General features: G+C 58.6%; 3 protein-coding genes across 3 annotated transcripts in view; all 3 read left to right on the forward strand.

Annotated features, from left to right (window-relative positions):
* Positions 1–691: 691 nt before the first annotated feature.
* On the forward strand, positions 692–3,880 carry LOC117641235. Its single transcript, XM_034378390.1, has 11 exons — positions 692–1,326; positions 1,660–1,847; positions 1,923–1,985; positions 2,065–2,210; positions 2,304–2,370; positions 2,449–2,602; positions 2,680–2,867; positions 2,959–3,097; positions 3,187–3,331; positions 3,391–3,433; positions 3,494–3,880. Exons 1-11 carry the CDS (start codon positions 1,230–1,232, stop codon positions 3,851–3,853), a joined length of 1,590 nt encoding a protein of 529 aa, XP_034234281.1. The 5' UTR covers positions 692–1,229; the 3' UTR covers positions 3,854–3,880.
* A 203-nt stretch (positions 3,881–4,083) lies between these two features.
* On the forward strand, positions 4,084–6,561 carry LOC117641236. The gene has a single exon (XM_034378391.1). The coding sequence runs from the start codon at positions 4,084–4,086 to the stop codon at positions 6,559–6,561; it is 2,478 nt and encodes an 825-aa protein (XP_034234282.1).
* An 11,800-nt stretch (positions 6,562–18,361) lies between these two features.
* Positions 18,362–25,887, forward strand: part of LOC117641884 (dual specificity tyrosine-phosphorylation-regulated kinase 4) — a 41,933-nt gene continuing 34,407 nt past the window's right edge. The window contains exon 1 of the mRNA XM_034379642.1: positions 18,362–18,630. Coding sequence (XP_034235533.1) covers positions 18,427–18,630 — 204 coding nt within the window. The 5' untranslated portion in view covers positions 18,362–18,426. The remainder of the gene's footprint in view (positions 18,631–25,887) is intronic.

Here is a 25,887-nt window from a genome sequence, read left to right on the forward strand (position 1 = left end):
CGCCGTACCTGCCCGCGGCCTTGGTGCCTTGGCTGCGCTGCCACGCAGCAACCCTCGACGCGCCCAGGCCTCGGCCACGGCCACGGCCCGCCCGGTCCAGGGGGGGGAGAGGGGGGGCAAGGCGTTGCTGCTTGGATGATTGCAAGGTATGGCTCCCCACGGCCGGGGTGGGGTTGGCCGGCTCCAAGGCTGCCTGCAAGAACAAGCCCTCGGTGGTGCACACACACACACACACACACACACACAACACACACACATGAACACACATGAAAGCACGCAAACACATACGTCGAATGCCAAAGGTGGTTTGCGCGGGAATCTGCCCACGCAATTCCAGGATGCGTCGCCAGCCTGCGGGGGTGTGGGGTGGCGGTCGGTCTGAATCTCCCGCGTTCCAAGTAATTCGAGTACACTCGATTGCGTACTGCCCTTCTTGCGTACTCTTTACTCGCGCCCAATTTTGTCAATTTTGTGAACATCCAAAGAAAAGCCGTTTCTTCGTTCCAGAAACGACTTTTCCGATCTACCCCGTGCAGGAGGACTCCGGGCTCTCCGATGAAAATATATCTGAACTGGAGCGACGGAGCGGCAGAGCGGCACCACTTACCTGTGCCCCCCCCCCCCAATTCTTATCCTCTTACCGACGAGGGCGCCGTCGCTGTCGCGCACGGAAAAAAAAAGGTTGGTTGTGACAGCAAAAAATTTGCTGCGTCAGCAAACGTGTTAGTTGATTTTGGGATAACCTAACCCGTTTGTTGTCTTAACCTCTATGATGACTGATACAATGATAATAAGTGTTGTCCCCATGACTTTACTTCGTTAGTCCAGCAAACCTCACTTTGTCACAAAGGCGATGAAAATGGCGTTGTTGGAGCAGATCGTGTTCGTTATCACAGCGAACTGAATCGCTTTGCCAGGGGGAATAATATCGTGCGAGAAACAAGTGCTCTTTGGGTTCTCATAACATCAACTTTGGTGAATACAGCAAGAAATGGCGCTGTCACACATGATTTGCCTCTAACGCGCATGTTTCGCGGAGGTGACAAACTTTCGCGCCCTTCCACCGCCCTCCCTTGTTTCACACGACGTTTCCGCCGTTCTCTGCCCGAGTGCAATCGAGGTGGCTGCGGCGGCCGGTGACTTCCGTTCTCGCAGTCTGTGTATCTTTGTTTGTCCAGCATGGGATATAAAGGTTGCGATTACTCAAAAATGTCTTTCTTGTCACCGAAATGGATCGTGCGTCAGGGTCAGCGGAAAATGAGGAAAGTGTCGCCGCTCTTCTGTTGTCGTGGGGCTTGGACGCACCCACCATCCAGCGTTTCATCGGTGAGTTCCGACTTGGCAGCTACTCGGCGGCCGGTGTTTAGGCCATTTTCTTTCTTTTTTCTTGTAAGTTTATTTAGGGTTGATTCTTCAGCTTGAGTGTTGATTTAAATGCTTGGATTAGTTTTCTTTCGTTTTTCTGAACGGCGGACATCTTTGGATGTTTCAATTTCATTACATGTCCATGGGTTAACCTACAATTTGAGGTTAGCTTGAGCGTGCGGATGTTTCACTGCCGTTGTGCCTAGTTTCATGAACCACGATTGAAATACTATCGCTGTTGTTGATTCATTTTGAAGCTCAGTACATCATGTGAATCGTATGCTCTCTTTGCAGACGAAGACTTCTCTGTGAATCATTTGGCATTTCTTACGGACGAAACCATCAATCGCCTTTTGCCCAAGGCAGGCCCCAGAGAATGCTTTAAGTTCAAGTGGACTGAGTGGAAAGGGAGCCAGCCAGGCCAGCCTGAGAAAGATCCAGTTACGCCCATCAAGCGGGCCTCAAAGCGTCCAGCTCAAAAGGTTAGTTTCTGGAAATCTGTCAATGCTGATCTGGGTTATGTCCAGTTTGTTCACTTCAATTGTTTGTTGTTGCAGTCTTCAACTTCTCCAGTGTCTTGGACTAAACTATCCCTGAAAGAAGATGAACCATCAATTAATGTGAGTTGTGTGAATATTTTAGTTTGTGTTTGGTGTGCATTTCATGTCAGTTCACAATTAACGGCTTCTAACTTTTCAGGAAGTTCATGAGCGGTTGAAATCAACGCCTGAGGGCCACTCTGTTTTGGCGTATTACAATTTACATGGGAAACTCAACGACACATTTCGAGACATTCTTTCCACTCGAGTGGTAACTGGGGAAACTAAGTTGGATTTTGACAAAAGGTCAGTTGTGGCAAAGGTTCTTTTGTCTTATCTTGTGTTTGTTTTTCTGTATCGTATAGTGGTTTGTCACATTTCATGTTGCTTTTGTTCCAGAATTGGCAAAGCTCGGTTCGAAGAACTTGCTCATCAAATCGTGGAGCTTTTCCCGTTAGAAGCTGAGGTACGATATGTCAGCACACTTTCATTCTAACATTTGATTTGGCTGTTGTACTGTAGCATCTTATGTCTGTTGTTTTAGCATACATGGTTTGAATTGGAAGAAAAGAAACGAAGAAAGATTGTGAGTGGAAGACTTAAACACAAGTTCTACAACAATAGGCGCACGTATATTGATGTGGCTCTCATCAGCAAGGCCACACTTGAAGCAGAGTTAGACAGTGATGAGGATCTTTGTGAGTTTCAAGTAATGCTTTCATGTGTTTGCAAACTTATGGCTGTGCAGTCAGTAACATATCTTTTTTTTTTCCAGTAAGTGATAGTGAATTATCTGATGATAACATTCTGTGGCTCAAAGAACATGACTCTCCATGGACTGATGTGCTGTCCAAATGGAATAATTCTTTCCAAGTAAGAAAACTTCTGTTTAGACGATGCTCTTCTATTGGTGCTATCATTACTGACTTCCCTGCTCTTAAGAAGGAGATTGGACATGAGTTGGTAAGTATTCTATTGACTTCATATTATTTATAAGATTTTATTTTACTGAACTGTGCTGAGCATTGATTTTATTTTATCCTTGTAATTTCAGCTCATCGAAGACTTTAATGCTGACCATCCAGAACTTGTATACCATGTGGACACACACTGGCCTTTATTCCTAAATTATGTTAAGAATCTGATACAAGAGAAAGACTCTGAATTTTTGAGTGAGGTTGATGAAGAAAGTGGTGAGTGCACATTGTTGATTTTTTTTTTTTAAGTTAAATATTTGCCATGTTGGTAAAGCACATTCTAATTATTTTCCTCTTTTTTTCAGATTCTGCGTGTGTTGAAATTTTGTGCCATTTGGCTTCTATCTTTAAACCAAGGACTCATAAGACAACTGTTGTTGATACAACCAAAAAAAAACAAAATCTAAGAAGCAATCGAAATCAAAAGGGACAGAAAAGCAGGCAACTTTAGTGTGGCGTCCAAGCAGTCAAGAAGTGCAGGAATCCTTTCTGCTTCGCATTGATGTAAGTGTTAATTCTTATTTTTGTCTTTGTACTTTTGTTCAATGTTTTGTTCTATATACTTCATGTTTACTTCATTGTCTCATGCTTTTGTATTTTTTCTTTTTTTAGGAGATTGGGAAGCTCAAAGGAGTTCTTAAAGAGCGAAACAGAGTACTCGTCAAGTATGGTTTCACACTTCAACCCTTTGTAGTACTTGTTGGTCCAGCTGCGAGGATTCGCCAATCAATCATAGTACTTGACAACTTAATTTGGGAATGTCCCAATCCAATTCAAGCTGTGGACTCTCTGTTTAAAATATTTTTTGTCCTTAACTGCTCATATCCTGTGGAAAGCCGGCACCTTTGGCTTCTTATTCAGCAATGTGTTTATAACATCAACACTCCAAATGATTACAAGGGTAGTGTGGGCCTGAAATCTTATCTTGCTGCTTATGTCAAAGAATGGAAATCTGTGGTAAATGATAGTTAATTATCATTGTGGTTGTTTTGCTATTTTGTTTGTATACTTGGGTGTAAGTTACTTAACTTATTGTTCTGTTTTTGCTATTTTGTTTGTATACTTGGGTGTAAGTTACTTAACTTATTGTCCTGTTAATTCTCCTTATGGTTTTTTGTTATTTTGTTTGTACCCTTGGGTGTAAGTAAACTCATTGTTCAGTTCATAAATACCTGTATTTATTTAGTTTGCTTCAAATCATCATGTTTAATCTTGATAAAATTACATGTCCAGTTTGCACTGTGAGATTTCCATTAGCTCACTTGCAAACTCATATGAGAGTTGCTCATACTCGTAAAATCTATTCTAGATTTATATGTAAGTCGGGTTGTGGGCGACCCTTTTCCACTTTTGATGCATTGTATAAACATTTATCGCGTTGCTCTGTTGATGGTATTAGTAGTGATACTTTAGAGTCAGATGAGTCAAAAGATAGTTGTGAAAGTGCTGAGGCTTCTGGTGAAAGTGAACTTGCTGCTGGAGCACAAGGTTCTGAAGAAAGCAATTTTGATGGAAAAGCAATAGAAAGCAATGTTCTTGGTAATGCAGAGTTTGCAAGCACTATTAAATCCTTTTCTGACGAGTTTGTGGCTAGACTTTATAGAAAATCCAGTCTACCTCGGAATCACATTCAAGGTATTGTGGAAGATGTCATGTGTCTTCTTTCTAAATGTTGCGATTATCTTAAACCTCAGGTTGTGCAAACTCTCAATGATTTTAGTGGAACTCAGAATAACTTGAATGAGATTTCAAAAAGTTTTGACCTTGTGAAAAACTGCATGTTACATTTATCCACTGATTATAAACGTAACTTGTATTTTGCCAGATGTGGATCTTTAATTCTACCTGTGCCGCATGAAGTTGGCTCTACTAATGAATCAAAACGTACCAGAGGTGGAACTGTTTTCAAAAAACTTTATCATTATGTTCACAGTGTCCCTTTGAGAGCAGTGCTAAAATGTATTCTTGAGCTTCCAGATGCATTTTCATCAGTGCAATCACACATTGCTTCTTTAGAATCTAATGATAAAACCATTGACAATTTTATGCAATGCCCTTTGTGGAAATCGAAGAAATCTGGTTATTCTGCTGACGATATTGTGTTACCATTGTTTGTATTTATTGATGACTGTCAGTATAATAATGCTTTAGGGTCTCATTCTAAGTCTCTTGGTGCTTGTTACACCTCTTTGCCATTTTTACCTGAAGAGTGTCAATCAACTTTAGACAATATAATATTAGCCCTGTTGTACAAATCCTGTTATAGGAAAATGTTTGGTGATGACAAAATTTTTGATCCATTAATTGCAGAATTGACTTTCTTAGAAAAAGAAGGTATATTAGTTTCCACTGAGCATGGCCTTCAGAGAGTCTTCTTTGTCACTGGTCTGCTCCTTGGTGACAATAAGGGTCTTAACTCATTGTTGGGATTTACTGAGTGTTTCACTGCAAATCACTGCTGTAGGTTTTGTAAGAGTCATAGAAATACTATGCACTATCAAAGCGTTGAAGATCCTAGTACTTTAAGAACTTTAGAGTCATACAATGCTGACCTAATCACAAATGATGTATCTCTTACTGGCTTAAAGTATGAAAGTGTATTTAACAAAGTTCCATCTTTTCATGTCACCTCAAATTTAGCTGTAGACAGTTTTCATGATCTGGCTGAAGGTGCTTGCCACAATGTATTACGTCATCTATTGAACCATTGTATTCCTAATTACTTCACTCTTGACATTTTAAATGACCGTTTGAATCTCTTTGATTATGGTCCATGTGAAACTAATCGTGTTCCTGAAATTACTGAAAAGTCTCTGTCATCTGATAAATTGAAATTGTCGGGTTCCGAAACTTTGTTGTTCATAAAAATATTGGGAATTCTTATCGGGGATTTAGTGCCTCCAAATGATCCATACTGGAAGCTGTATTTAAAGTTGCGGGAACTGTTAGACATTTGTCAGTCCAAGTCTGTATCTATTTCTCAACCTAAGTCATTGCGAGTGATTGTTGAAGAGTTCAACACAATGTATGTCAAAATAACAGGGGACACACTCAAGCCTAAAATGCATAATTTTTTGCACTATGCTCGTGTCCTTGAAAATTGTGGCCCAATTCAATCAATGGCAGTTGCCAGATTTGAGGCCAAACATAAAGACATTACAGTGCCAGCTCATACTACATCATCACGTGTGAATCCAACCCTCACCTTTTCTATGCGTCACCAACTGTCTCTGTGCTATCGTTTTATGTCCAAGCAATCTATTCTTCCCAAAGTAGAATTTGGGCCAAGTGAGTTGGTTTCTGTGTCGGATTTGGACAATTTTGAATTATTTGATCGTTCATTGCCACAATTGTTTTTAGATAGCCAGTTGCTGTCTTTAAAATGGGTCAATATAAAAGGAACATTGTACAAGCCTGGCATGGTACTTTTGGTTAATGCTAATGAGCATGGCCCAGTTTTTGGTGAACTTTGTTACATTCTTGTGCATGAGGAAACTGTTCTCTTTGTATTCTGTTATTTTTTAAATCTTGGATACAGTGAACCTGTTCATGCGTTTCCAGTTTGCAAATCTCAAAGATGGTCTTGCATAGAACCAAGTGCCATGTATGATCCTCATCCATTATTTGCTCACTCCAATATTCTCGGAGTTAAGTATGTTTCTTTAAAGCATAGACTGTGATAATGTGAAGTATTGACTGTTGATAGTTCCTGTTGTGTAGTATTGTGTAATTGTGATATTTCTGTCAGTTTGTTTCCACCAAATGAAACCAATAAATACAAAAACAAAAAATTAATTTGTGTTGTTTTTAATACATGCCGTGTAATTGATGTATCGACTCCCATGCCGGTTTAACTGCTCGTCAATAATAGTGGAAAAAAAAAGCCAGCAGCTGCTAAAAACTATTATTTTATTGACTGAGCAAAAATTTAAGTTACTTCAAAACAAATAAAATTGCTGTGTTAACAATCACATTAGTTGCCACAAACTGATAGTGGATCACTGGAAAAGCAAACTTTTTGGTCACAAGAATCAGAACCAATTATCAGGGACAACACTTTGACTGTGATACCTCAAAAGAAAATAATTCTGTCGGGTGAACAAGAGGCATGCGTCGCGTGAAGCCAGGGATTTATTCCTGGACCAGCGTAGGGAGAGCGCAGCCAGAACAGATCCTGTGAGTGAAGCCAGCCAACCACCCAGTTACTTTGACGAAGACTACCTATGATCGATACAACTAATTATGTTTGTTGTTTCGGCGAACAGAAGTTAGCTGTCCGAAAATCAACTAAAATGTTTGCTGCCACAACAAACTTTTTTTTTCCGTGCGGGCCCGGGGTTGGAAACGGGTAAACCGGGTAGAGAGAAAAGGGAGAGACAAAAGCGACGAGACAGTAAAAAATATAACACAATAGAAGGAGAAGAACCGAGCGGAATGAGGTTTCAGTTCGTGCGTCATGGTGTCCGCGCTCCGCGGCCTCGCGGACGGACGTAGACACGGAGGGAGTGACTCTGGTTTGGCGATCGCAGCCGCCGCGGCTAAATATTCGCCGCTGAAATAGCGAGGCAGCGAGGACCGAGCGAAGCACGAGGAGAAGGATGCGGCAGTGGAGGACTGCTTGCGGTGTGGGGGTGGGGGTTCGCTGCACGTCCGCCTCACGCTGCCCAACGGGCACTCGCAAACTCGCGGAGAGGACACACCACCTCCGCCACCGTCAGCGCACTGGCGTACACACACCGCGCGAGCGCCGCGCACACACTTGGGGTGCTTCCAAGGCGACCGCCGAGCCGATACGGTGAGCCGAATCGGCGCGGCAAGACCGTTTCCTGCGTGCGACGAAGACAGAGCGCCTTTTGCCCAGACCTTCGGCTCCTCGCGCCTCGCGCCGGCTAGAGGCTTCGGGTCTCCTTCTCCTTCCGCGAGCCGCACTGGAGGCGCCGCGGCGGCGCACAGCGCCCTGCAGTCCCGACCGTCGTCCGTCTCCCTCGCACCCGCACGCGCCGCCGCACGCCGCCCGCGAGTGCGAGAGAGACGGAGCGTGCGGGTACCGTATCGCCAAGGGACTGCCGCCTGCCTATCTACGGCAAGGCGGAATTATTCGATGGCGGAACACGCGGCTAATTGCCAGGCACTGCACTGCCTTGGCGCTGCGGTCGCGGTGCGGCGTGGCGCGGCGTGCCGCGACGGCGTGAGTGATCACCGCACCGAGCAAGCGAGGCTGCGACCCGACGCCGCGTGCGCCCGTGGAGTGTTTAACACTCGGTTTGCCCACGACTGTGTGGAGCCTCGCTGGCTGCGCCTCTGCCTCGCGGATGGCTTGCGCCCGCCAGCCAGTCCGGTGACTTGTGTTCGACTTGGGTTGGAGGTGCGACCGCGCCCACCACACCCACCGCGGCCGCGTGACGGTATCGCTACCGGGTATTCCGCGTAACGAGCCAAGTCAGCCGCTTCCGTTCGTCGTTTGGACCGCTGCACCCGAAGGCCCGAAGGCCCGAAGGCGCCGCCACGTCAGCTGTTCGGCTTCAGCCCGACCGCAGTGATACCACGCCCGGCGGACTCCCTCGCGCTAAACACCGATCGCTGCAGGCGCATGCCGGCGTCGCTCTGTCTCTCTCGCGCCCCAGCGCAACGCCCCACGAGTGCGAGAGAGACAGCACGATGGATCTTTTTCCGGAACCGAGCTGCTGCTGGTGCAGTGCGCGCCTGTGCCCGAGTGAGTGAGTCAGCCGGAAGAAAAACTGTTAAGAGAAAAAGCGAGTGAGACAGGCGGAGTGCGTTCCGGAGCGCAGCCTTGGCGCCGTCGCGTTCGACACCTGTGGAGGGAGGGGCGTCGCCGTGCCGTGGCGTCGCGCTGCGGTGACTCACAGTGTTGTGCCTGGCCGGCGTTCAACGGGGCCGCATCCGAGGTCGCCGTCGTTCGACTCGCCACGGCGTCGCCCCGGACGCAGCCCGGCGGAAGCGGCCGCTGCTTGAGATGCAGCCACGTGCCCAGGCCTGGCTGGGGGCTCATTCCGAGGGGGCAGTTCCGTCGGTCTGTCTCTGTCGCTCATACAGGGGACGCCCCATGAGAGCGAGAGAGAGACCTCCCGCTCGGAATCAGCCTGCTGGGCGAGGCAGGCTGGCACTCCCCTCCCTTCCTCCTCCTCCCCCCCCCCCGGGAAAGAAAGGAAGGCCGAGCCGGGATTTGAACCCAGAATCCTCGGAACGCCAGGACCCCCGCGCGGCCCCGGGCGAGATAAGGCAGGGATCGCGGAGAGCGCCCTCGAGTCCCCGAGCCCAAGGCCGTCCGCGTGGCGGAGGGCGCAGGCCGGGGCGGAGGCAGGGAGGGGCGGGGCCGGACTTGGCGCCGGGCAGGGCGGGCAGTGCGTGCGGGGGGTCCGGCGGGGCGGCCAGCACCGAGTAGACTTTCGAAGGTGAATTTCGACGACAGCACTGTGAAAATGGAGTCCTATTCTCGGACGAGGTTGGGTAAGTTTTAACGTCAAGGGCAGAAAGTCGAGATCCGTGTAGGCTCGGCGTAAACCAGACCTGCTCGGGTCGTAAATTGGGCTCCATCTCGGGTTCAATCGGCAAAACTCGCCGAACTCTGAAATTCCCTGAACGAGGGCGGCGTGTGGACCAGAGGCCGAGACCGAGACTCACCACGCTGCTGCATGCTGCACGCGATTCGCCCAGAGAAAGAGGAAAGGAAGTCTGAGACCGCCCCGGCCCGCCCCGCCCCGGCCCGCCCCGCCCCGGCCCGCCCCGCCCCGCCACGCCCCGCCCCGCCCCTTGCGTTTGCTCCGCACTTTTACGCCGCACGCTTCAAGGACACGTTCCACCTCCGAGCACTTCCCACGGGGAAGTCCCCCCCCCCATTTCCCCCTTTCTTTCTCCCTCCCCTCCCTTTTCCTTTCTACCCTTTCGGTGAACTTGTTGCCGGCTGGCGCGTGTACCCGCCTCGCCCCGCGCCTCGCCGAGTGAAAAATGTGATTGGTTTCGCGGCGGCGGGTCGGGGGTAGGGAAGTACCCGTGCTTGCGTGGCGTGGCGCGGCGTGGCGTGGCGTGCCCGTCAAAGGGGGCCGCGCCTTTCCCGTCGACGTTGACCCAGCGGGACCCTCGATAAATCAAAAGCGTTTTGGCTCCCGTTGGCGCGCCCTTCCCGCCCTTCCTCTTGGACGCAGCGGCGCTCCGTCTCGCTCGCACTCACGGACGTCGCCGTCAGGGTGCGAGAGAGACAGAGCGGTTCGGCATCGCGCCGCATCGCGCTCTGCCGCTCTGCACGCGCGGCGGTCGCGGCGTCTACATGTTTTCCCGGGATTTATTTTCTCCTTCGCCCCTTCAATATTCTCGCCGCGGCAGCGGAGCGCGGCAGCGGACTGCATCCAAGCGGGGTGCCTCTCTCTCTCCATCGCACGCCTTGCTGGGCCGCCGGGGCGAGAGAGAGAGAGATAGATCGGCGTGGGCCTGCCGGGCCGAGTGGCCGAGGGCGGAATCGGAAAATACCGCCGCAATTGGGAGGTCTCGTTATTTGTCGACCCGGAGCCGCGCGGGCCGAAGGGAGGTCGCCGACGGTCGGCGGCCGAGCCGAGCCACACGTGCCGGGCCGGGCCGGCCGCCAGCGCGATCCCCAGCGCTGTCTGCGTCGCACTCACGGGGCGTCCCGTAGGGTTGCGAGAGAGACAGCGACGACGGGGCGGATTCGCTGGGCTGGCCGGGGTTATCGCTCGGCGTCCACGTCGGAGATCGCCTTGGCGGTGCATCGTCGGCCGGCCAGGCCCCTCGCCGATAGTGCTCCCCGTCCACGTCCCCGTCCACGTCGTGGCCACCCAAAAGGAAGGGTCACGGCGAGGCTCGCTCCGCATGCAGCGGTCACCGCGGCGCTGTTCGCAACAGTGTAGGGCCTACAGTGTAGCACTCGTAATCGCGATTCGCAAATTCGGTTGATCGACGTGGACGAGCTGCATCCTGTGGCCGCGCCGCGCTGCACCGCTGTCGACAAGCTCCATCGGCGCAGTAAAGGAATTTGGCCAAGCCGCCGCTTCCGCAGGAACCGCGCCCGCCGCGATAAGGCGAAGACGCCCCCGGCCGCGCAACGGTGACGTCGGCGACGTCGGTGACGTCGCCGCGGTGCTCGAGGACGGCGTCGTGCGCCGCAGCGCCGCGGTGACGGACTTGTTGTCGTGCTTCCGGCGCCGATCGGCGGAGAAGGCTTAATCTGGCTGCGACGTTGTGGCGGCGCGGCGGCGCGGCCCCGCCAATCGCCATCGGCTGCCATTACTTTCTCGGTATCGGCCGCCCCGCCCCGCCCCGCCCCGCCCCCCGTCGGACGTCAGCTGATAGCGCGGCCTTGTTGGCGGCCTTGCGCGTCACCGAGACCCACGTGTTGAATGCTCGGTGGCGGCGCGCACTTTGAGCAGCACGTGCGCGTCCTCGCCGTCGTCGTCGTCGGCGAGGTGCTGGATGGCGTCGCGGGGGCACAAAGGGAAGCCCGGAGAAGGCCAAGGGCGGCGTGTGTCGTCGGGGTGCGCGGACGGGGTGGAGGCCCGGGGTGGAGCGCCACCTGTGAGGCCGAGCCTGAGGCCGGGCCAGCGCGCAGCGAGAACCTTTTGGAGCTGCCGTGAAAATTTGATGCGTCCGGCAGCTTCTCATGGCAGGCATGCTGCTCCGCCGCGCCCCGCTCCAGCCCCGCCAGCCCCGCCAGCCCAGGGGCCTCGCTGGGGGCCTCGAGGGGCGCGTCCAGGAATGAGTCCGGCGCCGAGTCCGGCCCGGCCGACTAGGATAATCCCCGCACAGAGGCAGCCGGCCGAGCCATTCCGAAGGGCCGTCGCTCTGCCTCTCTCGCACCGCCACGGCGCCACGGCGCGACTCGCACGCCGTCCACGTGTGCGACAGAGACGGCGGGCCACGAAACGACTTCTCTTCGGAATCAGTCCGCTGGCTGCAAATTTCATGACGGGGCGGTGCGGCGCGCTTTTGTTTGGACTCGCTGGAAGCCAGGGGGCCCGGAGTGGGCCGGGAAAAAAGGGGAGAAAAGTGCGATGTGTTGTGAAAGGTGGCCTCTTTTTTTCGACAATTTGGATTAGGTTTTTTTTTAGAACTTTTATGCACGGAGCAGAAGAGGCGCACCTGCCTCCCTTTACAGTCTCGGCCAACGAGTGACAAGCGCTCTCTCTCTCTCTCTCTCTCTCTCTCTCTCTCTCTCTCTCTCTCTCTCTCTCTCTGTCTCTGTCTCTCACTCTCTCTGACACACACACTCGCACACACGAGCGTTGGCACGTTGTCCACGGTTATGCCAGTGTGTTTTTAAAGGCCTTGCCCGGGGCGTCGGGCCATGCGTGTTTGCGCATTCCTCCGCTTGGCGCGCTGCTGCTGCCTCTGCCTGCCTCTGCCTCCGTTTGTGAATGGGACGGCCCGGCGGCCCGGCGTCGTCTCATCAGCTGTTGTGTCATCTTCCAGGCGAGTACGGCGGCCGGGCCGTGGCGAGCCGCGCGGCGTCGCCGTCGCCGTGAGTCACGCCATGAATGGACGACACGTGTGTATCGATGATTGTCTCGCGTGCCAGTCTGCCAGTGTGCCAGTCGCACCTGTCTGGAATGCCAGAGCCTGGCTGCGTAGCTGGCGGCCTGGCCTAGCCTGGAGACTGGAGGAGACGCCAATGCATAGCGATGCAGGTGCGAGGACGGACAACCGATGAGGCTGCCGGACTGTACTCTTTGGACTTTGGACGCGACACGTAACCAACCAACCAGCTCTGCGCGTTTCGAGCTATTCCCGCCACCGGGGCTCGAACCCGACAGGCGAGGCATGCGACATTGCCAAGAAATAGCCAGCCGTCGAACGTGGAATCTGTCATCGCCGTCGTCATGTGTCCGATTCTGGGACGTGCCCAGGTATGCCTCTGGTCCACGTTTTGGTCCGTGCTGCAGACGTGTCCTCCACCAATTCCAGTAAGAGCAGCGCGACTGGCAGACGGCACGGCGTGGCACGGCAGGGCACGGCGGCTCGGCATCTCTCATCCTGACGGCCGCGCTGCTGGGTGGCACGGCACGGCACGGCACGGCGACGTTTATGGCGGCAATCGCGTCGTTCCTAATCACCGGTAACTGCCAGTCGATCGGAAATTGTAATGGCCGTAATGCGCTGGGACGTTCGGCGCCGAAGCCGCGAAGCACCGCGAAGCACCGCGAAGCAACGCGAAGCAACGCGAAGCAGCGCGAAGCAACGCGAAGCACAGGAACTTCAATCTCGGGGCGTTTCTTCGGCCGTTTAGCGACGTTTTGCCGCCCAGTCCATTTGGGCGAAACGGAATAACGATTCGCGGCACACTCATTCCGAGAGTCGCTGTCGTCGCTCTGTCTCTCTCGCGCTCGTGGGACGCGTCCTGCGGGTGCGAGAGAGACAGAGCGACGACAGCGTCTCTCGGAGTCAGCCTCCCGCCACGATGACGGCGATGACGGATGGCGAAGAAAGCCTGCCCAGGCCGCGCCGCGCACAGTGTCGCGGTGCGAAAGCCGAGGGGCCCAAGGCACGTCGCGCTGCTCCAGACAATTGGGCGATGCGCGCTGGCGGAGCGGCCAGACATTCCGAAAAGTGCTCTGTCTCTCTCGCACTCGTGGGGCGTCCCGCAAGGGTGCGAGAGAGACGGAGCGACGAGGCGGCTGTTCGCAACCGCAGGCGGTGGCGCCACAATCATTGCTATCGCCGCGACGATCCGCTAGATTCTCCCTTGCGTCACCCAGCAGACTGATTCCGAGAGTCGTTTTCGTCGCTCTGTCTCTCTCGCGCCCTTTCAGAACGCCCTTCGGAGCGACCAGTGCGAGGGAGACGGAACGACGAAATAAAGCCATGTTCGGGGCGAGTGCCCCTGAGCAGCCGCGTCTGTTGTTCGGTCGCTTCGGAATCGCTCCCTGCCTGCATGCAGCCTACTCGCCGAGCCGCCGAGCCAGGCGGGCGGGCGACGCGTTTTGCATACCGTCCTGGAGCGCCGCCTCCAGGCCGCCTCCAAGCCGCCTCCAAGCCGCCTCCAAGCCGCCTCCAAGCCGCCTCCAGGCCGCCTCCAAGCCGCCTCCAAGCCGCCTCCAAGCCGCCTCCAGGCCGCCTCCAAGCCGCCTCCAAGCCGCCTCCAAGCCGCCTCCAAGCCGCCTCCAAGCCGCCTCCAGGCCGCCTCCAAGCCGCCTCCAAGCCGCCTCCAAGCCGCCTCCAAGCCGCCTCCTGCGTCCTTCGGGACCTCCCTTCCCCTCCCAGTGGGGTGGGATCGGCCACGTGCTGGAGCAGGACCTCCGCCAGGACTCCAGCAGCCCCGAGGTGTGCACGCCTGCCCACGGCAAACCCAATCAGTCTGGCAGTCAGACTGGCAGTTAGACAGCCATTCTGGTTTGCCCTCCAGTGGGTGAGGGTGAAAATTACCGCCATGCACTGGAATCAAAGGTTTGTCCCTTGGGTCTGTCGGACTCTGGAATATTTCCTGGACAATGGCTGGCCAGCAACGCCGAGGCCTGGCCTAGGCTGAGAAATAAGGCATGGAAGGTCGCAAGGTCAGTGGCACTGGAAGGGGCGGCGTTGGCAGTCACGGCGCACCCGCCGGAAACGGCTTAGCTACACTGCAAAAACAGTTCCTGGTTTCCCCAGGGACTCTTTGGAAATTTCGTATGCACGCAAAAAAATGTAAATCAGGCCCGTGCTAATTTTTTTAACAGATCGTTTTTAGCACGGGCGCTAAAAAACTAGCACAGCTACAAGCGACCTCAGGTGCGCGCGGTCAGATGTTTAGCTGGTTACCTGCCAAGCAACCACTCTCGCAAAACACAAATTTGTTGGTGGATTTAGCCAATTTTGTTTGTTAATACTGCTAGTCGTGAGCTGCTAACTATTGTTTGCAAGCCTTCAAAAATTTCTAGTAAACAAGCTAAATGCGATCTGACGAGACCAGTTGATGTCATCGTCGTCCAGTCGCCGTCGCGGTGGAGGAGATCGCCGCGAGAGTGCGCTGCGCGCGTCGCGCCGCCGCTCGCGCGCGGTGACGGTGTAGCATGCGTTTTCACCTAGTCTGGGCGCCATCGTTTCTACAATTGCCTGCCAGGAGGCGGGTCGCGTCCCCTACTGGACTGGCACTTGACTCCAGCAGGCAATGCTAAGTTATTCGTGAGCGCGCCTAAAGTCACTGACGTTACCATCCTGTTTCAGATGTGTCCGTGACCGTTAGACCACAAGGAGTAGACATTATTCGTAATGATGGTTTTATCTTTTCATCTCGGAATACCCAGGGGGTAGACAACTTAAGTAGATCATCAGCAAGATTTGATTGGTTTACAACTAGGGATTCCTTACAGTTCCAGCTAGGACGTTAGACCCGTTGCTAGAATCGCCCAGCTAACACTTTTTAGCCACACAGTTAAAAAGTTAGCTGCGCCTATAGAGCTAATCTTATTGGTGCGGGTGCTAATTTTTTAGCTCTGATGAAAATTATTTTTTTGCGTGTGCCTTAGGGCACTATAGGGTCCCTAGAAAAACTAGGAACCATTTTGGCCGTGTGCAATGAAACCACAACGCGTTATGGTGGTCTGGCAACATGTGCGGCTAAGCCTCCGAGGCTAGCTACGCCACTGCTGCCTTGTAGGTGTTGCTGGAGAGAGAAAGAGAGAGCGAGAGAGAGAGAGAGAGAGGCCTCCCGCCCGGAATCAGTCTTCTTGTCGCTGATAGGCAGACTGCGGGACGAGCTAGCCTCGCTAATGGTGCACTTGCAGCCTCCCTGCTGGCTGGCTTGCTGGCTGGCCCGCCGCAAAGAAGCCGCCTGTTGGACCGCCCCGCCCCGCCCCGCCCCGCCCCGCCCGGACCGCTTCCGGCTGGGCCGCGTTAGCGTTAGCGGAGCATTAAGAGCGCAGAGCAAACTTAGCCGGCGGCTGCACACCGCCGCTGCCGCCGAGCCATGCCGAAAGGCCACTCGGTCGCTCTGTCTCTCTCACACCCCCACGGCTCTGCCCTGGCGTGCGACAGAGACAGAGTCACGAGCCGTTTGCTCGGAACGAGTCGCCTGCAGCCTGGCGCTGCCTGCTTCTTGGCCTCTGTGGAGAGCGGCGCAGTGCGGCGCAGTCCCGGAGCGGAGCGAGAAGGATCGTTCTGTCTCTGTCGCACGCACGCGGCGTTCCGCAGCGGTGCGAGAGAGACAGAGCGACGACGCGAGCCTCCAGTCCAGGGCGGTAGTGCCAGGGCACTGCGAGGCTAATCAAGTTACAGACTGACTGCCACGTGGCTGGCCCGGCCCGGCACTGTTTCTCTCTGTTGCACCCTTGCATCGTCCCGTTCCTTGGGGGCGCGAGAGAGACAGAGCGACAGACCGACGGCTGGTCCAGGCCGGCCCGTCGACGGTAGGGAAGTGAAGGAATGCCCCATTGGCCCGGGGAAAAGGGAAAAGTGAAGGTGCGATCGCGGAGTGCGATTTCGTCACGACGCGGCTGTAAATATCAGTCTGCCCACTGCATAAATGGTTCCCTTCCTTTTCCCTTGCCGGTCCGCGTTCGGGATGATGCACGTGACTTCCGCCGGCCTGCCGTGTGTTTCACGTGGGGGTGGTTGGCGGAGGGGGGGGGGGGGCTCGGCGAGGAGGCCCTGAATGGGAAGGAGGGCGTCATCCGCCCTTTGTCCTCGCGGCCCACAATGAAGCCAAAGGCTGCGGTCTGCCCTTAATCTGTTTGGCGCATTCGCGGAGGCCAGTCTGCGCAGCCCATGGCGCGGCCCGCGCCGAATCTGCGGAAACAAGCTCCAATCGCCGAGGCAGCGCCGTGCCGTCGTGTTGGCGGCCCCGTGGGGTTGTTTCGTCGCCCCGGCCCGCCTCTGCCGTCTTCCCTTCCGACGACGGCCCTGGATTGGCGGATTCCCTCGATCGGCCGTGTCAGCGCGGTCCTGGTTTAATTGTCGCCCCGAGCCTCGCCTTGCCTCGCCATCAAGGCGGTCGTTCCGTCTCTCTCGCACTCGCGGGTCGTCCCGGAAGGGTGCGAGAGAGTCCGAGCGACGAAGCGATTCCGTGGACGCCGCTTCCTGAATCCTGGCAAGGAAGAAGCGGTCCAGCTCTTTCAGCCCCCGACAGAGAGAGGGAGAGGGAGGAAGGGGCGGGGGGAGAGAAAGAGCGAAAGACGAGCCTCGAGACTGGTACGTTTAGCGGAGCTGCAAAAGCAACTTGCCCGGCGGGACAACGTTCGGATGGGGTTCGAGCTTCGAGGCGAGGTACGAGGGGCGTTTGTCGGCGTGCTCTTTGGCGTCTGGAGTCCGGGGCTTGGCCCTGTCGTCGGCAACGCCGTCGTCGCGGTGCGAGGGGGGCAGGCAGCCTCGGCCGGTGACAGCACCGCCCTCACACACGCCGCGTCACGGGGTGGCCTCGCCGCCCCGCCCCGCCCCGCCCGCCGCGGCTGGCACGCAAGGGTCGAAGGCAGTCGAAGACGCGCCCCGCCCCGCCCCGCCCCGCGACGGGGACGGCCCTGCGTCGTTTGTCTCCGGGAAAGAACTGGAAAGAAGGAATGGGAGCAGGACGGGCGGCGCAAACAATGAATACGTCTGTATCCAGCGTCCAGGCAATATATCACGAGATATGCCTCCAGCTTGCTGCGTGTGGCTGTGGTTGTGTGTGTGTGTGTGTGTGTGTGTGTGTGGTTTTATCCGGAAAAGGCCCGAGGCGGAAGCAGCAGGACTCGCTTGCGGTCGGGCTGAGACAGTCTGAGACGCAGGCTAGTCCGATGTCGCCGCTGGACGCCGAGACCAGCCAGGCCGCCACGGCCACGGCTCTGCAGGGGGTTGCAGCGGCGTCGCTGCAGCGGGATGAAAGGCGCGGGAAACCCCTGCGCTTTGGCTCTTTCGCGCTTTCCGAGAAGCAGTGGCCGTTCGGCGAACGCAGCCACCGCGGCCACCCCATCCCTGGCAGGGCTGCCCCGCGAGGCCCCGCAAGGCCCCGCTAGGTCGGGGCGTTCCCGCCGACCCTGCCCCGCTCACCCCAAAACGCAGGCCCCAGCCCCGCCGCCCCGCCCACCCTGACCGCGGCCCAGTTTCCCTGAAATAGGCCACTCTCCGGCGGACGGCGGGATGCTGCAGGCGCCCCTCTCCCTCCCGTCGCTATTGATCGTGGCCGCGTCCGAGGCGCTGCGCGAGGCCGCGCTTGGAGGCGGCGCGCGTGCGAGGGAGAGGCCGTGCCACATCCCGCGCCCGGGCGGCTGGCTCCAGGGCGGGGCGGGGCGGGGCGGGGCGGGGTGGCCGTTGGAAGGGGCGGAGGGGGCGGGCGCCGGTCCGAGGGGGTTGTTGGGCTGGAGCGCTGGCGGTGCCGCTGGCAGTGCCACCCGAGCAGGGAGGAGTCCCGGACGCCACGCCCGCCGCGCCGTGAGTGTTGTGATTGCCACGCCTACACGCCGCGCGCCCGCCACGCCGCCGCGCCCGCGAGCCTCCCCGCCCGCGAGCTGGTCCTCTGATGCAGCGGGGAGCTCTCCCGGCCGCCAGGCACGCCAGGCTCGCCGCCAGGGCCACGGTCGGCGAGAAGGAGAGGTGACTTTGCGTTTGTTGTGACGGTGTTTGAGTTGGCCCCGATGCCGACCGCCATGGGCTCGTTCCACATGGTGTACCACACGTACCCGTGGAGTGGCAAGCCGCCGCGCAGGCCGCCGCTGGACCTCAGCCTCTACGTCAGCGGCGCCAGCAACACGCAGCAGCAGCTGCAGCAGCAGCACCACCACCATCACCACCATCACCACCACCATCACCACCACACTCTGAAGCCGCAGCGGCAACGGGTACGTGGCCTGCGAGGATTGCATGCAGCGTCGTCCGCCCCGTGTCTCAAACGGCCAAACCGAACGACTTCCCCCGTTTTCGATGTTTTCGATTCCCGGTCGCCAGAAGTCGAATTCCCCGATCAACAAGCCGGGACGCGTTCCGAGTTTGTTGCTTTGATCGGTGCAGCCGTGTCGGCGCGATCGGCCGCCCGGTCATGGACCTGTGTGGGCATCTTGCAATGCAGGAGCTGCTCGGGCAAAGGCCAGCCAACGGGCAGCCGACGGCCAGCCAAAGGCAAGCCTCTCCACTCCACTGCAAAACGCGCCGAGTCCATGCGGCGCGGCCGTCCTGTCTCAATATTGGCGTGTCTGGTGCGCGCATGCTTGCCTTGCCCGCCTCGATGTGAGTCCTGATTGATTCCGAGCGACGCCCTGCCGCCCTGCCCGTCGATGCGATGCCGGCCGCGCCGCGCCGTGGCTGCGCCAGGCGAGGACGGCGTCGGGACGCGGCGGCCCTTCGCCGTGGCCGATACCGCGGCCTCACGCGAGCACCAGCTGTTGCTGTGCCGATGACACGTCGTGTCGACGTCGACGTCTGCTCCACGCCGCCGCGAGGTGTTTTAATTTTGGCGGGAATCCCGGTTGGCGTTTCGGCCGCGGTTCCCACACTGTATAGCCGGCCTGGCGGTACACTGGCGGTGCCGCTGCGCTCCGTCCTAACGGCGGCCAAAGGGGGCGTTGACTTGGTACTTTGTCGCGGCGCCGCACTTTCGGGGCGGCCTGTGCACGGACGGCACGGACGCCGCGGAGGCCAACGAGGATGATTCAGGGGAACGGCGACCCGGCGGCACCCGGCGGCGCATAGCCGCATTTAGCCGCATTTAGCCCCAAACTTGACCACGACGGCGCCGGATGGCCGGCCGGTACCGTAGCGCCACGCCGCGTCACACTGTTGCCACTGCACTGCAGTGCACTGCGGTGACGCGGGCCTCGCGATGCGATGATCCGTCTTTCTTCTTTTTTCTCCCGCCGGCTTTATAAATAGTTGGGAAACGGCTCCGGATTTGTCGCGGTGGCCTTGCAGCCTCGCGCGCCGCGTTGGCCGCGTCCGCTGGCTGCGTCCGCTGGCTGCGTTGGCACCGTGACAGACCAGAACATGCACTTTGCCCGGCCGCGCGGCCCGTCCGCACGGCTTGCACCCGGCTGGGGGTCTTCCAGGCCTTCCAGGCCTTCCAGGCCGCGCCGCCGCCGCCGCAACTCCGCGCACTCCGCCTGTGCGTGCGCGTGTGTGTGTGCGTGCGCCTGTATGTGTGAGTGAGTGTGCGTCTGTGTGTGTGCGCGCGGACTTGCGCGGCCGCAGCGCTGCCCAGCGGCGCCGCCGAGGACTGTGGAGGACCCGCAGAAGGCTGTGAGGGCTGCCCTGCCCGCGGCCGGGCCGGAATTGACCCAGCATTGGCCCGCTGCCACGGCCTGGCGTCGCCGTCGTCCGTTTTTCCAGATAGGAGGAAAGTGATTTTGGCGCCGCGGCGTCGTCGGCGTGCCAATGACCGTCGCCAACGAGAACGAGGCCCGGAGAAACCGCGGCCGAGCAGCGCGTCGTCGCGGCGTCGACGGGGACGTGCTCGCTGCCGATCCCGTCCCGCGATGACGCCGCGTGTGCTCGGTGCCGTTCTGACGTGCCGTCCGCGCACTGGAGGCAGACATGCCGGTTAATCCGCCACCTCGTTAGGGGGCCGGTAAGAGGACCCCGTTGGCCGCCTCGCTGCCTGAAATAGCGCCCTGCCCAAGGACGGCCGGGCCGGGCTGTCGCCGCCGCCCTCTCGGGGGACGCCCCGCCATTTCCCGCCTTTCCAGGCGACTTAGAGGCGGGGGAACAAAGAAAGGGCGAGTTTGCCTCTTCGCCCTCGCCGCCCCAGTTGCCCCTCGCTCCGCCAGGCTCCGCGTTCAAGTGCGTGCCCTCAAGGCTGCGCGCCGGAACCTGGGACCTCAAAGCGCGCCGACGAAGCCTGATGACGGACTCTCGGCCACACCGCCGGGAGGGCCCGGGGCCCGGGGAGGCAGCCTGCGAAAGGGAAAATGAAGAGTTACTCCAGCGCGACGAAGACAAGGAGATTGGAAAGAGAGGGGGGACGGTAATGGCGCGCATTGCCGCGCGAGACAAACGGTGAAACAGAAGCAAGCCTCTGCCCCGCCGCCCAGCCAGCCGAGCCGGCCGAGCCTCGTCGGGAAGAGAGAGAGATTGGGAAAAACTTGTGAACTGGGCTGGAACCGCGGTGCTGCGGCCGGCAGCGCGCGGAGGGGGGAGGTGTGGACGAATGCAGCCGCGACCCAAATTGTCTCGCGGAGGGCGCCATGCCACAAGATGCAGTGCCGTCCTAGCGCGCCGTGCCGGGGTCGCCGTGTACACAGCGGCCGTGTGTGTGTGTGTGTCCAGCCTGTTTGGCGTGGGCAAACAACTCACAATTAGCAGAAAGAGGGCTGCAGCCCCGAGGTGCCCCTAATGACAACAAGCGGCCCCTTTGCAGGCCTCCAGGATACTTCCAGGACGCCTCCAGGACGCTTCCAGGACGCCTCCAGGACGCCTCCAGGACGCCTCCAGGACGCCTCCAGGACGCTTCCAGGACGCCTCCAGGACGCCTCCAGGACGCGTCGCTGCGCCGGAAACCCTTCCCTTACGCCCTTCCCGCAATGACCTACTAACCTCAGACGCCGCCCCTCCGCGCCGCCCCTCCGCGCCGCCCCCACCCCCACGCGGCTGCATCCCGCGGTCCAGCCTCCCCCACCGCCGCGCCGCCCCCGCCGCCCCCGCTGGCCCTGCCCCCGCGTGCCAGAAGTCCAGGTTTTAGGGTTTCAGGGGCTCACGCGTAACCTCCTTTCTGTGTTGCTCGCTGCTCTCGTTCTCTTGTTTTCTTATCGGCTGCATGACGCTGCCGCTGCGCTCCGCCACCGAAGGGAGGTGTCCATCCGTCTCTCGCACGCGGCGAGCGCGCGAAGACTTCGTTGTTTGCTTCAATCGGATTTCATCCACTAGTCAGGGCGTTTGGCGGTTTGAGTTTTTGTGAGGGAGTGCCTCGACCGTCATGGAGGCCTTCGAGGCGCCCGATGAGTCGAGGATAGGCAACCCGGCGCGCTGCCCTGCCCGGCGGGGCGGCCCGGCCTCGACTCGGCGGGCGCTTAGCTTCACCTGCCGGCTGCTTTGTCGCTCCGTCCCTCTCGGCTTCGGCTGCGACAGTGCGAGAGAGACAGAAGCGACCCTTGGGAGTCCAGGCCGCAGCAGGAAGCAGTCTGCGGGCCTCTCTATTTGTCCAACGAGCTGCCGGGGGTGTATTTCACCATGAGTTACCATCGCTCCTTTTTTTTTGGCCAGCTTCTCTTTTTAACGGCGCGGCTACAAAGTGGTGCGAAGCGCGAACCTCGAAGCAGTGCGAAGGCGCGGCGCGCTCGGCGCGACTCTCACCGGCGGCCATCGGCCATCGGCCGGCCATGGGCAAGCCGCCGGTCCGGGCAAGCCGTCGCCTCGGCCATCCCGGCTGTAAACACGTCAAACACTTGTGCGCCCCACGCTGTAACATTCACTACCCTGCTCGCAGCGCGTCGCAGCGCGTCGCAGCGCGCCGGGGAAAAAGAGAAAAACTGGCCCCGGTTTTATGTCACGGGGTTTCCTTTCATTACTTTCAGTGGGACTTTATTGGGAAGGAACTGGGGCCGCCCCGACGGCGCGCGGAGCTGCTCCACTGCAAACTCAAGTGAGAAACGGAGCAAGAGAGAGAGAGAGAGAGAAAGAAGGAAAAGCATGGGCTCTGCGAGGAGGCGGACCCATGGCACCAGCGGCCGGATCGAAAACTAAGTTGTCGGGTTGACGTCCCGGAAAAGGGAGAGGGAGATGGAAAGAGAGAGAGAGAGGCGAGGGGGAGGGGGCCTGAGCAAGCACATGAGCGTGTGTGCGAGCGAGCGAGCGAGTGTGATGGGCCTGATGACCCTGATGGCTGCAAATCGCAGGGCGGTGCTAACATTGACCCGACAGCGAGACTTTCTTGGTGCGGTGCGCCTGCCCTAGATTTCGCACGCCGGCTGACCTATTTTTGAACGGCAGTGTACGTACTCAGTGAGTGAGCGAGAGAGACGGGGGAAGGGGTGAGCGTCGCGTATTTTGCGCGTCGCGGTTATTGGAACCCCAGCAGCGGGACTGCTGCCGCGGGGCCACCCCTCTGGGGCCCCTCCCCCTCTGGGGCCCCTCCCCCTCTGGGGCCCCTCCCCCTCGGGGCCCCTGACACGTGCCCCACGGCCTAATGGTCCCCGTGGGGCCACGGCACTGCCACGGCGGACACGCCTCGAGGCTTGATCGGAGCCAGGTGCTCGGGGCACCTGCTTCGGGTCCAGGCTCCGCACTGCTCGCTTATTGGATGCAGCGGCCGAGTGGAGGACTTCTTCTGCCGGCCACTACAGTGTACCGAGTGGCGACGGCCTGAATGCGGGGGCAAGGGCGGACACAGTGTTGGGAAGGAGTGGGCGAAGTGATGGGAAGGAGGCGGACAAAGTGCTGCGAAAAGGGTGGAAATTGGTGGGAATGGGGTAAAGAAAGAGATGGCACAGAGGTGGCCGAAGTGTGTTCGCAAAGGGGTGGCTCGGCTCCGGGGGAGGAACGCGCTCGCTGAAAGAAGCTGACTGGCCGAACTGGCCGACCTAACGATTGGGCCAGACTGGCCCGCCATGGCCCGCGGGGCCCAAGACCACGAGGACCGCGAGCACCGCCAAAAAAGGAGCGACAGTAAACGACACTTTTATTGCGCTTTCCTGAAGCTAGTGTCGTGGTGTCGCTGTCGGTGTAGTCGAGAGAAAGGGCGGTGGGTGGATTCGAGTTGGAGTCGCGCTGCTCCGCTTTGCGCGCGCGATTTCTCATCCCCGCGGTCCATTCGTGTGTGTGTGTGTGTGTGTGTGTGTGTGTGTGTGGGCGCGCGCGTGTGTATTGGTGTCGGGGGAGGGGGCGGACTGGGGAAGGGTGCAGGGGAAATGGGGGAGGGAAACCTGCAGTGGCGGTGCAATATTGATGCTGCGCGTGCAGGCAGGTGGAGCCTGGGAGCCCTATACCTTTACCAGTGGAGTCGCGGCGGTGTGTTTCCAACTCATCGGCAGCGATGCATTTTTCATGGGGATCGATGGCGGGAGGTTGCGCGCCACACTCGCCGTGCTCGCTGTGCTCGCCGTGCTGGCCGCGCGCGGCGCCGACTGCAGAGTCAAATCATTCTGGCGCGCGTGCCCTTCGCCCCTCGCCCTTTGCCCTTGAGGGACTCCAGTGACGGCGGCCTGATTGTCCTCCAGCGGGAGCAGACGCCGGGCCTGGCCGGGCCTGGCCGGGCCGCGAGTTGTGCTGCTGTAATCCGACTTGGTGCCGGGCCGCAGGGCGGGGTGAGTCGGGCGGGGCCGGGCTGGCAGCCGGTGCGCCCGGCGACGCCCTGCTCCCCGAGATGAAGGCCCCGCGGCTCAATCTTGTCACCCCGCCGAAAACAAAGCGGGCCAGGTGCCGCCACGGCGTCATGGCGCCGCCAGCCCGAGAGCGACGAAAGCGACGAAAGCCGACCCCGGGCTCGCCCCCGCCGCCCCCGCCGCACGCGCTGAAAGCCGAAAGCCGAGACGACGCCCCGTGCTGAAGGCTGAGGCCCGAGGGCTGAAGGCTGATAACCCGGGGAAGGCTTGGAGTGTGCGCCGCTGAAAAGAGAGGCTCATGCTCGAAGGCCCCGAAGCCTGTAGGCTGCTCCACTCCACTGCTGGGCGCTGTATCGCGATATACCTGATGCCTCGCAGACTGCAGGCAGGGCCTGGAGGCAGGGCCTGGAGGCAGGGCCTGGAGGCAGGGCCTGGAGGTCGTCCTGCAGCACGTTGCCGACGGCCGCTATCTGATGCTGCCGCGCGCCCCGCCAGGCCAGGCCAGGCCGCCACCTGCGTCGGGACTGCGGCCACGCCGCACTGCCGTGGCACTGTGGGGCGACGCGAGCCGATACCCTTCGGGACACCACGATGCACTACACTGCCACCAGCAACCTGCAAACAGCGCGCCGCATGGCGTTTGGACACTTCGGCGCCACTGCTGCCGCACGCTGCACACTGCACCCACAGTCGCTACACTGGACACTCCGTCATGGAGGCCGCCGCCGTGGTGCGGAGCTACAGTGGAGTGGACGACGTCGTCGCGCCCCACAAGGCGCCGCGTCCGCGCGCCGGTTTTGTCGGTTTGGTCGCTTTTATTTCGCTCCGCCTTTGCCTTCGGTCTTCGTTTCGTTTTATCGCCAACTAGTCCAGTGCCAGCTCGCGGGGCGGGGCGGGGTGGGCCTCTCGTCTTGACTACCGCGCTGTCGCCGCCATCGCCAGCATAATGGTGTACCGGCCGTCTGCGTGTGCGCGTAATTAGAATCGGCCATTATCGCGACAACACTGCATTCTCTTGTTGTTGATGTTGTTTACGCCGCTGCTTCTGCTATGCTGTTGCTTTTGTTGTTGGTGAGGTGGCTGATTTTTCATCATTGGCGCGCCGGGCCGCCAGGTGCGTCCTCTTCCTCCTCCTCGCCCTCTGCGTACGGGAGGTCACTGCCCCGCCCCCTCTGCCCCCCCCCCTCCCGGTCGGATGCACCGCCACAAACAACAACAACACCCCAGGTCCTGCCGTACAAGGAGCAGCAGGACTATTTGTCAAACACTGCTCGCTTCAACCTCTGCTCCCCCCCTCCCTTCCAAAGCGGTGGTGTGTACGTCGGCTTGTATTGTATGCCTTGTTGCCTGGAATTTATAGCGCTCGGGGAACAACATTGTTGTGCGCGGGCTGCAGAGCGATGCCGCGGTGCCTCGTCGCCCTGTCTCTCTCGCACCCCCGCGCCAGGTGCCCCGCCGCCTCGCGAGTGCGAGAGAGACGGGGCGAGTGACGACACCCCGGTTCGGAATCGGCCTGCCCGCCGCGCCGTGCTGCGCGGAGGGCAGCCAGGGCAGCCAGGGCAGCCAGGGCAGCCAGGGCAGCCAGGGCCGGCGGCGCGTCTCCTTGCCGCGGCGTTTTCCTGGACGGCGTGCTCGCGGCGCGAAGGGCAGCCCCCGCGGAAGGGGAGGGAGAGGGGGAGGGGGAGGGGGAGGCTGGTTCCATTGCCTCGCGTCTCCTCCGCGCCGCGCCGTAAACCGCCCAACGACCGATGCATGCGGCAGTACCTGTCCGTCTCGCGGTGTCTCGCGGTCTGGAGGGGGTACTCCGAGGCAGGCCCGCCCCGCCGGGACGGCACCGCCGGGACCACTTTG

Source organism: Thrips palmi, unplaced genomic scaffold, assembly GCF_012932325.1.
Source record: "Thrips palmi isolate BJ-2018 unplaced genomic scaffold, TpBJ-2018v1 HiC_scaffold_15, whole genome shotgun sequence".
Lineage (NCBI taxonomy): Eukaryota > Metazoa > Arthropoda > Insecta > Thysanoptera > Thripidae > Thrips > Thrips palmi.

Coding starts and splice junctions, on each gene's coding strand:
- LOC117641235 (XM_034378390.1), top strand. CDS start 1,230: ATGGATCGTGCGTCAGGGTCAGCGGAAAATGAGGAAAGTGTCGCCGCT. Junction 1,986..2,064: donor AAGATGAACCATCAATTAAT/GTGAGTTGTGTG, acceptor CTAACTTTTCAG/GAAGTTCATGAGCGGTTGAA. Junction 3,434..3,493: donor GTACTTTTGTTCAATGTTTT/GTTCTATATACT, acceptor TTCTTTTTTTAG/GAGATTGGGAAGCTCAAAGG.
- LOC117641236 (XM_034378391.1), top strand. CDS start 4,084: ATGTTTAATCTTGATAAAATTACATGTCCAGTTTGCACTGTGAGATTT.